Source organism: Capricornis sumatraensis, chromosome 16 (assembly GCF_032405125.1).
Source record: "Capricornis sumatraensis isolate serow.1 chromosome 16, serow.2, whole genome shotgun sequence".
In the NCBI taxonomy this organism is placed as follows: domain Eukaryota; kingdom Metazoa; phylum Chordata; class Mammalia; order Artiodactyla; family Bovidae; genus Capricornis; species Capricornis sumatraensis.
In genome coordinates, this window is record NC_091084.1 from 80,674,650 (window position 1) to 80,686,098 (window position 11,449).

The following is an 11,449-nucleotide window of genomic DNA, read 5'->3' on the forward strand; positions in this document are numbered from 1 at the left end:
CGTGACTTGCATGCCACGTCCAGCTGGGGAAAATGAAGAAATTTGTTGGCCCCTTCTTTTCTATATGTTAGGCAAAAACAGTTCCTATTGCTGCAGGGAAAAAGTGTGAAATCTCAGAATGTTGTGCAATTAAGTAGGTCAGACAGTCCTTCCACTTGGTAGCTATGCCTTCTGAGACACGTGAACCCCCAGATCACTATGGCAAGGGAAGTGAGAACTGGAAGGTCATGGGTGACCATAGAGGGCCATTTAAAGGCCAGGCCTGGGACGTCCCTGGTGGTCCAGTGGCTATGACTCCACGTCACCCAATGCAGGGGGCCTGGGTTCGATCCCCAGTCAGGGAACTCTTACAACTAAGAGTTCGCATGAGCAATGAAGACTAAACATCCAGCGTGCCGCAGCTGAGACCCAGTGCAGCCAAATAAATAAATGAATATTTAATAAGTAAACAAATAAATGCCATGCGTGGCCTTCATATCACTTCCAACCGCCCCTCACTGGTCAGATGGTGTAGCGGGGAGATACAGCCTTCCCAGGTCCCCAGGAAGAGAAAATGGTGTATCGGGGAGATACAGCCTTCCCGGGTCCCCAGAAAGAGAAGAAAATGGTGTACCAGGGAGATACAGCCTTCCCAGGTCCCCAGGAAGAGAAAATGGTGTACCGGGGAGATACAGCCTTCCCGGGTCCCAAGAATAGAAAATGGTGTACCGGGGAGATACAGCCTTCCCAGGTCCCCAGGAAGAGAAAATGGTGTACCGGGGAGATACAGCCTTCCCGGGTCCCCAGAAAGAGAAGAAAATGGTGTACCAGGGAGATACAGCCTTCCCGCGTCCCCGGAAGAGGAAATGGTGAACACAGCACTCCGGGCTTCGCTGGCTCCCTTTTTTTTTTTTTTTTTTGAGAACTCTTCTTTTATTTATTTATATTTAATTTAAATTTATTTATTTTAATTGGAGGCTAATTACTTGACAATGTGATGCAGGATGCTTGGGGCTGGTGCACTGGGATGACACAGAGGGATGGTACAGGGAGGGAGGTGGGAGGGGGGCTCAGGATGGGGAACACGCTGACTCCTTTTCAGCAGTTCTTCTCCACAACCCCTCCTCCTAACGTGTGTGCAAACGGTCACACACATTTTTCCCTCTGTGTTCCTTCTCACAAAACCTTTTTCTTGGCAAGTTATCAATCAGTCTTCCAGAGGTATTAACAGACAACACACTCAGGAGTTTCTTCTTCTTAAGAATATTTGCTTTTCAGTCAAGGATTTCAAAGGTGAACGGCCTTAAACAGCCAAAGGAATGAATATAAAATGGTTGAACTTGAGAGTGAATAGCAGACAGGACTGGATTCTTGAAGCACATCTTGTCTGCTGCCCTGGCCTACCTCAAGCAAGCTTCAGTCGGGAAGGGTCTGAGCCCTCCTCCCACCCCTTTCTCCTCCCTCCCTCCTTCTCTGACCTGGCAGTATATTGGGGCACTGGGATTAGCTAGAGTCCATTCCCTGTCAAGGAGATAAGTGAAGGCTGAGAGGAGGGAATCTGGCTTCCCTGGTGGTTCAGACAGTAACGCATCTCCCTGTAACGTGGGAGATCTGGGTTCAGTCCCTGGGTCGGGAAGATTCCCTGGAGAAGGGAATGGGAACCCACCCCCGTATTCTTGCCTGAGAATTCCCATGGAGAGAGCGGCCTGGTGGGCTACAGTCCATGGGGTCACACAGAGTCGGACACAACTGGACGAGTAACACTTTCACTGCCATTCAGCAAGACCCAGAAACACCGTTCCCAGAGCCACCTGTGCAGAGCTCAGCCTTCCCTCCCCGCCACCCCGCCCCAGCGCTCCCGCTTCTTTTAGAAAGGCAGTCTCAAGAACCAGCTTGTTGGACTTCCCTGACAAAGACTCAGGACTTTGCTGATAAAGATTCCCTGGTGGCACAGCAGATAAAGAGCCTGCCTGCCAGGGCAGGGACACAGGTTCGGTCCCTGGGCCAGGAAGATGCCACACGCGATGGAGCGAGTCCAGCCCGTGTGTCTGGAGCCTGTGTCTGCAACAGGAGGCACCCCCGGCAGTGAGCAGCCCGAGCACCACAGTGTGGACTGGCCCCCGTTCTCTGCAGCCAGAGAAAGCCCAGGCCCGGCCACAAAGGCCCAGCGCGGCCAAAACAAGTAAATCAATCCTAAAAACAAAAAGAACTAGGCTGTAGCAGTTTGCAAAGCAGGGGCATGGGTATGGCCTGACCCCAAGGCAGCTCCCCTTCCCTGCCCTTGGAGAGACGGAGACGCTGTGATTAGGAGCCTCCTGACCCAATCTCCATGCAAGGCAGATGGACAGACCCCTCCACTGAGGACAGGCCTTTTCACCCAGAGGCAGTCCCTGGGACCCAGCCCTGGTGTGGTTAAGACAACGCCTAGGCCCGTTCTCCTCTTTCCAGAGGCCTGCTCACATCCGAGGGCCTCAACCCTGCGGCTTCCACACCAGCCGCGTCCCCTGCGGGTCTCCCGTCCCGTCTGCTCCATCAACGCCAGCACCTTTAGAAGCCAAGCACAGCCTGCAAACCTGCTTCTCTTCCGTATTTCTCTCCTGTGTCTCATTTGGCTGCCCGGCTCTTGGGCACGGCTCGTGCGGTCCTCATCGCGGCACATGAGCTCTGAGTTCCAGCAGGCGTGTGGGGTCAAGTTCCCCATCCAAGGATCAAATCCAGGCTTCCCGAATTAGCATAGTCTTACCCTCCGGACCACAAGGGAAGTCCCCAGACCGTGCAGTCCTAAGACTCCACGTCTCATCCGAGGCCTGTACAGACAGATAAACACACACAGATATGCACACAAGTAGAACGGTACGCAGATCTGTTCAGACACGCGGACACGCACACACACTCCCAACCATGCTGGCCACAGACACGATGGTATACAAGGAGGCGTGCGACACAGATCGGGTGTCTAAGGCACCAAGTGATGCAGATACACACGCTCAGGGGTGTGCTCAGGCATCCAAGCATCTCCACAGAGATGTAGGAAACGGGCACATAAGCAACGCACAAATGCATGCTGACTCACACAGATTCACGCACATTTACAGGCACAGACTCACATGTACACAGACATACCCAGGAATCCAAAGACCGACTCATGCACACACCCAGACACCCACACACCTGTGTACGCAGGCGCCCCAGACATCCTTGAACATGTTCCCCAGGCCCCACGTAGAGTGACACCCCCAGGGCAGCCTCTCTCACTCTGTCTCTCACCACCCAGGGCTCTCTGCCCTCTGAACACCAGTTGGCAGTCTCAGCTTCCTGCCTCATCAACCTCCAATCCTTTCTTCAACGAAGCTAAGCGCAAGAACACTGTTCTGTCTCGGTGACCCCAGGACCTGAGAAGATGGAAGAAGCCGGGGAGACTCGGGGCTGGAGAGCCAGCCCTGGAGCCACCTGGCTGCACACGGCCTGACTTGGGCCCCGAGCCCCTCGGGGAGTGAGGCAGCTCCCTGCTGAGACGGTGGCCCCTCCAGGGAGGGGAGGGAGGCTGGGGACAAGAGAGAGGACACAGGATGGAGGGAAGCGAGGAGGACAGCCTCCCATGAGGATGTGGCCGGGGAGCTGTCTCGGAGAAAGCTGGGCCTTGGACTCACCCACAGGTGGCTGAATTAAATTCTGAATCAAAGCCACCCATTCCTGTCCATCTTAGTTCAGGGATTCCTAGAATGTCCATGTTCACTCAGCGTCTCCTGCTTGACCACATCCAGCTTACCTTTTGCTTCGTGGACCTAACATCCCAGGTTCCTATGCAATATTGTTCTTTACAGCGTCGGACTTCACCTTCACCGCCAGGCACATCCACACCTGAGCTGTGTTTCCACGTTGGCCCAGCCTCTTCATTCTTTCTGAGGCTATTCCCCAGTAGCATACTGGGCACATTCCAACCTGGGGGGCTCTTCTTCCGGTGCCCTATCCTTTAGCCTTTTCATACTGTTCATGGGGTTCTCAAGGCAGTAATACTGGAGTGGCTTGCCATCCCTTCTCCAGTGGACCTCGTCTTGTCAGAACTCTCCGCCATGACCCGTCCGTCTTGGGTGGCCCTACACGGCATGGCTCAGAGCTTCACTGAGTTAGACAAGGCTGTGGTCCTTGTGATCATTTTGCTTAGCATTCTGTGATTGGAGTTTTCATTCTGGAGTCTTTGGGTTTGTGGTTCTTCCTTCTTCTGTCTGCCTTTTGTCAGATAAGGATAAGAGGCTTGTGCAACCATCCTGATGGGAGAGACCAGCTGTGGGAACAGCGCGGTCTTGCTCTGGAGGGCAGGGCCATGCTCAGTATATTTTTAATCCAATTGTTTTCTATGAAGTCCTACAAGAATTTCTAGGACTAACACACCAAAAAAGACATCCTTTTTTTATAAGGGATTAGAACGCAAAAGTAGGAGGTCGAGAGATACCTGGAATAACAGGCAAATTTGGCCTTGATGTACAGAATGAAGCAGGGCAAAATGGAAACTCCAATCACAGAATGCTAAGCAGAATGATCACATGGACCACGGCCTTGTCTAGAGTTTGCCAAGAGAATGTACTGGTCATAGCAAACACTGTCTTCCAACAACACCAGAGAAGACTCTACACATGGACATCACCAGATAGTCAATACCAAAATCAGATTGGTTGTATTCTCTGCAGCTGAAGATGAAGAAGCTCTGTACAGTCAGCAAAAAGCAAGACTTGGAACTGACTGTGGCTCAGATCATGAACTCCTTATTGCTTAATTCAGACTTAAATTGAGGAAAGTAGGGAAAGCGACTAGGCCATTCAGGTTTGACCTAAATCAAATCCCTTATGATTATACAGTGGAGGTGACAAATAGATTCAAAGGATTCTATCCGGCAGAGAGAGTGCCTGAAGAACTATGGACAGAAGTTCATAACATTGGACAGGAGGCAGCGGCCAAAACCATTACAAAGAAACAGACATTCACGACAGCAAAGCGGCTGCCTGAAGAGGCTTTACAAACAGCTGTGAAAAGAAGAGAAGCAAGAGGGAAAGGAGAAAGGGAAAGATATCCCCAACTGAATGCAGAGTTCCAGCGAACAGCAAGGAGAGAGAAGGCTCTCTTAAATGAACAATACAAAGAAACAGAGGAAATCAACAGAATGGGAAAGGCTAGAGTCCTCAAGAAAATTGGAGATACCAAGGGATCGTTTCATGTAAAGACGGGCACAATAAAGGACAGAAACAGCAAGGACCCAGCAGAAGCAAATTAAGAAGAGGTGGCAAGAATACGTAGAACTATACAAAAAGATCTTAATGGCCCGAATAATCACAAATCTCGAGCCACTCACCTAGAGCCAGACATCCTGGAATGTGAAGTCAAATGGGCCTTAGAAAGTCTCACTACGAATAAAGTTAGTGACGGTGATAGAATTCCAGCTAGGCTACATAAAATTCTAAAAGATAATGCTGTTAAAGTGCTTCACTCAATACACCAGCAAATTTGGAAAACTCAGCAGTGGCCACAGGACTGGAAATTGTCAGTCTTCATTTCAGTCCCAAAGGAAGGCAATACCAAAGAATGTTCTAACCATACAATTACACTCATTTCATATACTGGCAAGGTAATGCACAAAATCCTTCGAGCTAGGCTTCAGCAGTATGTGAACTGAGAAATTCCAGATGTATAAGCTGGACTCAGAAAAGGCAGAGGAACCAGAGATAAAATTGCCAACATCCTTGGATCATAGAGAAACAAGGGAATTCCAGGAAAACATCTGCTTTATTGCTAAAGCCTTTGACTGCATGGGTCACAATAAACTGAGAAATTCTTAAAGAGATGGGAATACCGGACCACCTGACCTGCCTCCTAAGAAATCTGTGTGCAGATCAGGAAGCAACAGTTAGAACTGGACATGGAACAATGGATTGGTTCAAAATAGGAAAAGCCTTATGTCAAGGCTATATATTGTCACCTGCTTATTTAACTTATATGCAGAGTACATCGTGAGAAATGCCAGGCTGGATGAATCACAAGCTGGAATCAAGATTGCCGGGAAAAATATCAATAACCTCAGATGTGCAGATGACACCACCCTTATGGCAGAAATTGAAGAAGAACTAAAGAGCCTCTTGATAAAAGTGAAAGAGGATAGAGAAAGGAGAGAGAGAAAAGTTGGCTTAAAGCTCAACATTCAGAAAACTAAGATCATGGCATCCAGTCCCATCACTTTCTGCCAAATAGAAGGGGAGAAGTGGAAACAGTGACAGATTTTCTTTTCTTGGAATATCACTGCAGACGGTGACTGCCGCCTCAAAATTAAAACACGCTTATTCCTTGGAAGAAAAGCTATGGCCAACCTAGACAGCATAATAAAAACCAATTTGTCATTTTGCTGACAAAGATCGGTATACTCAAAGCTATGGTTTTCCCTGTAGCCATGTACAAATGTGAGAGTTGGACTATAAAGAAAGCTGAGTGCTGAAGAATTGATGCTTTTGACTGTGGTGTTGGAGAAGACTCTTGAGAGTCCATTGGACTGAAAACACACCCAACGAGTCCATTCTAAAGGAGGTCAGTCCTGAATATTGATTGGAAGGACTGATGCTGAAGCTGAAACTCCAATACTTTGTGAAGAGCTGACTCATTTGAAAAGACCCTGATGCTGGGAAAGATGGAAGGTGGGAGGAGAAGGGGACGACAGAGGATGAGATGGTTGGATGGCATCACTGACTCAATGGACATGGGTTTGGGTGGACTCCGGGAGTTGGTAAAGGACAGAAAGTCTGGCGTGCTGCTGTCCATGGAGTCACAAAGAGTTGGACACGACTGAGCTCATGAACAGCAGCAGGCGGGTGGGAGAATGGAAAACAGGGGCCAGTCTCTGAGGTGAAAACAGCCCAGAGGAGAGACACTCTCTCCTCGCCCATCATGTGAGGGCCCCAGGGAGGACGTCATGGCTCCTCCAAATTCTCAAATCTGACACACCCCTGCATTTTGGAAAGCCGCCACTCTGCCCTTAAAGTGCAGGCGTTATTGAATCCAAATGAAGAGGGCTCCTCAACAGAGGCATCCTCCTCCAGACCCTGCGGGGGACTTCAGGAGCAGGACCCCCGCCCGGTCCCTGCTCCCCCCAAGGGCCACTGCAGTGAAACCCCCCGGTGCCACCTGCTCCTGCCCCGCCAGCAGGAGGCCCTCTCCAGCTGTTGCTTCTCAAAGTCCCCCCGCCCTGCCCGCAAAGCCAGAACGAGGCTTCCAGGATTCTCCAACCCAGAGGACACAACAGTCAGGAGATGCTGTGAGAACGTGGCTTTATGACCCAGGGAGGCTGGGGGGCAAGGGGGCTGAGGGTGAGACCTGGCAGGCAGAGGGGCGGGGGGGCAGGGTCTCCCGCCTCCAGCTTAGTAGGAGCAGATGAAGGGCAGCCGCCTTTTGCACAGAGCTCGTCGCCAGTGACCCCCTGCAGGCAGAGAACACAGTGATGTCAGTTCACCTGAGCATGGCCTGTGTCTCCCAGTGCCCGGACAGACACCTCTCAGCTGACCTTTGCCTGCCAGCCTGAGGGCCGTGTGTCTCCCCATGTCCCAGCTAGCCATGATCACTGATCTCTTCCCTTGCAGAGGCAGTGTGCTACGGGCTTCCTATGGACTGTCCTTTCATCCTCACAGTGACGCCAAGAAGTCAGGGCTGTCAGCACTCCCATTTCACAGATGGGAAAACTGAGGCTTAGTGGGATTGGTAACCTGCCCCGATCTCAGCAGACAAGTAGCGAATGGAGCCAGGTGTGGACCTCGGCCACCTGCCTGCAGCCCGTGTGGTCTTCTCCCCTGTTCTAAACTCCCACACGTCAGGCAGCCGTGCTGTTGGGAGCTGGGGAAGCACCTGTCAGCTGGCCCTAGTTCCCACATCTTTCCCGTGTCCCTCGGCCACACCTCCCGTTCCCGAGTGTCCCTCCCGTCTGTCTCAAACTCGCTCCTTGTCACCGTCCCGTCAGAGGAAGGGAAGGAGCCTCGCTGAGTCTGGAGGACACAGAGCCCCCAGCCCCGTCCAGGACCCCTCTCTGTGGCTCTGAGGATCCCTGCCCCTCAGCCCTGCTCACACACAGGGCGGGGTTCTCTAGTGGGGGAGGGTGTGAGGGGAGGCGTGTCTGTGCAGCTCAAAGGAGTGTGTGTGCGAGTCCACCCACCCTTGTCCGGGCGCCTGGCCCCCTCACCTCTGGTGCACAGGGCCACGCAGCAGCCTCTCCCACACCTAGGCTGTCCTGCAGCCCAGTAGGTAAAATTCCAAGAACTCCCATCAGTCCAGATAAATCTTCTGCACCATAACTAGAAAGAGAGAGGCTTGGTGAGAGGGCACAGGTCCAGGAAGACAGGTGCTGGGGCTCCTGAAAGTCCCCTCAGCATCCCTTCTGGACACTGTGTCTATAATCTCCTCTCACTGTGTCACCTGGCTAGGACCCCCCGTACAGACACACGCCTGAGCGTTTTCAGGCAGTGACATGGAAGAGCACACATCGCTTCCAGCTCTCATGCGCAGCAGGCTTCTCAGACGTCACTGAGCAGACAGTCTCCTAGCCATCTGGTGGAAATGCGGATCCTGATTCGGGAGGTCTGGGGTGCGGCCCAGGGTCCTGTATTTCTCCAACTACCAGGTGATGTTGAGACTCTGGTCCCGGGACCACACGTCAGCAGCAAATGTGACGGCGCTTATTCAGGCACAGCCCCCGGGTCACTGAGAGAAGGACCCCCTCAGAGATGAGGACACTGAAATATGGAGGCAGGCATTCAGCCACTAAGGGACCAAGCTGGGTATGAACTCTCGTCTCCTGACACCAGTGATCTGCTAATTAACGTTTCACAGCCAGCTTTGGTGGAAAGTGTGAGGCAGAGGAAAGAAAGAACCCTGATTTATAATAATTGTCCATTTCTCTGGTGTAAGTGCATCCACCATGGCAGATTTCAAGCTGCAAGAGAGAAGCCCCTGAACACGGGTGAGGAAGAGACCCGCTCAGTCATCACGTCTCCTAAGTCAGCACAAGCCAGCTTCCGGGCCAGGATGAGGCTCGATGGGTCAGGTGGTGCCTTGAGCCTCTCAGAAGCGCCTTCCCCCGTGCCCAGTGGTGAAGAAGCTGCCCGCCCTTGCCGGCGCCGTGGGTTCATCCCTGGTCCTGGAAGGCCCCGCGTGCCGCAGAGCACCAACTTGCGCTCCAGCTTCTGGGCAGGGAGTCTCGATTCTGTGCGCCCCAGCAAGCAAAGCCACCTCAATAAGAAAGCCATGCCCCACAGCCAGAGAGTGCCCCAGCCACAACTAGGGAAAGCCCGGGTGCAGCTAAATATGAATGCAGGAAAAAGGCTTTTAAAGGACAGGGATTGACTTCCCAGTGTTCAACCAACCTTTTTAAAAGGACAGAAAGAAAGAACTTCCTCTCCCTGGACATTGGCCCCTCACTGACCTGACCTCCTATCCCCACCTGTCCATGGTTGGTCGTTATGGTCAAGCGATGGATGAGACAGTTGACACTCAAGCTGTGGATAGAGGCGAGGTTGCCTTGGTAGCACTTCCTGCAGACTCTCTGCAGAGAGAACAGGTAGGAGAGAAGACTTGTTTTCACGTTAAGTTCCTGAGTCTCCAGGACAGACCCCACATCCCTTTGCAAATCAGGAATCTGGAATTGCTGCTTCCCCTGAATCCCATCTCTGTGCCTTTATTTTAGATTCCCTGGTGGGTCAGCTGGTAATAAAATCTGCCTGCAACACGGGAGACCTGGCTTACATCACTGGGTTGGGAAGATCCCTTGCAGAAGGAAATGGCAACCCACCCAGTACTCTTGCCTGGAAAATTCCATGCACAGAGGACCCTGGTTGGCTACAGTCCATGGGGTCACAAAGAATCAGATACGACTGAGCAACTTCACTTTCTTTCACTTTCTTTTCTGAAGCATAATAGGCTAAGAGAACCACTAGTCTAAATAATAAGAAACTGAACATTGAATCCAATCCTGTCTCTCCATCCCTGGTCCCCCATAGCTGCCTCGATGCCATATACCTGAGCTTTCTTAAACCTCTTTGGAGTCCGCACAATCCTGTAGCGGCAGCTCTTGCACTCAGGACTGCCTGGAAGTTGCACTGTCTCCTCTTCCTTGGGGCACTGCACGTCCTCATCTAAGTCATCTGGGTCTGAGTCCCCCTCATCGTCATGGGCGTCCTCGGCCTGCTCTCCCCCCGAATCAAGCACCTCACCACTCAGGGCCAGCTCTCCTTCCTGCCCCCCTGAGCCTTCAGGATCCTGGCTCAGGTCTGCCTGTGTCTCCGGATCACCCAGATGGGGGCATCCTTCTCTGGAGAAAAGAAATAACCCGCCATCAGACCAGGTCCCACCTTCCTCCAGGACCACGGACAGCTCTGATGGCTCCACTCACTCTTCCTAGGGACCCCTTCTGGAACCAAAGACTGGAAGGATCCCTTGGGGGTTGGATGAGCCAGAATTCTTGCATCACACACACAATTGCATGAGAACCTAATGCCAGCTGACACCACGTGTGGGTAATTTGAGAGTGAGAGATGTGAGAAGCCCTCCTCTTCACAGGTGAGTGTTTTTCCTTGCAAAGGAGCCCTGGGGGAAAGTTCAGGTCACAGCTCTGGGTCCAGGAGAAATCTGACTAGAGAGGGGCTGGGGCAACTGCAGAGGGGCCTATGGCCCTGGACCCGCAAGAGCGAGAAACGATGCAGGAAAGAGGAGAGGAAGATGTTTGAGAAGGGAAGGGGAGCACTCACCCAGATAGAGAGCAGAAACTGTCCCCAGCAGGAGAAGGGGCAGGAGCAGGCAGCCTTTCATGTCCCTGCAGTCCTGTGACAGACACACAGCTCCACGTTCCCTCCTGGGGACTTGCCTTGTGTCTGCAGGGTCCCTGGAACACAGTGGAGAGGCAGGGTCTGCTCAACTGGTAGATTGAAGGGCAAAGTGGAGAGCTTCCTTGTCCCCCAGCGAACAGACCCCAAGCTGGAGGATCAGGGGAAGAACAGGGGCTCGTCAGCTCAAGTCCCTTTCCCTGAGAGCACGTCACTGCTCCCTGGGACAGCACGCAGCTCAGACCGGTGCTCCTGCAGGAACAGGTGTGCTCACCTTCAGGGCCAGAGTCAGGCCCACTGGGGAAGAAGGGGCAGGACAGTGGTCATTATGGGGGAAAGAACTGGAGTCCCCGGCGTGTCCCATACAGAGCCCAGGTTCTTCCCAGCCCTGGATCTGTCTTCCCGGGGAAGCCAAGGGACCCTTACCTCCTGAGAGTCTAAAGCCTCCGCTTTCAGCCTCTGGCTGTTGGCACACAGAAGCTGCCCTTATACCGGGCTTTGGGGAAGTGGGAAGAGGCCAGGGGGATTGCCCCAGGCTCGGGGGTTGGACAGTGGGGCTGATAAGAGGTTGGCTCAGTCCTCCCACCGTTGGGCCCTGCTCTCTGCTGGGACGTGAGGGCCCTGCC

The 11,449-nt window shown here is 52.6% G+C and overlaps 1 protein-coding gene across 1 annotated transcript; it reads right to left on the reverse strand.

The window, feature by feature from the left end:
• Positions 1 to 7,376: 7,376 nt before the first annotated feature.
• Positions 7,377 to 10,809, reverse strand: LOC138092929 (proteoglycan 3-like). Its single transcript, XM_068988999.1, has 5 exons — positions 10,745 to 10,809; positions 10,021 to 10,312; positions 9,428 to 9,547; positions 8,189 to 8,300; positions 7,377 to 7,435 (listed from the first exon to the last, which is right to left on the reverse strand). Exons 1-5 carry the CDS (start codon positions 10,807 to 10,809, stop codon positions 7,377 to 7,379), a joined length of 648 nt encoding a protein of 215 aa, XP_068845100.1.
• Positions 10,810 to 11,449: the final 640 nt, after the last annotated feature.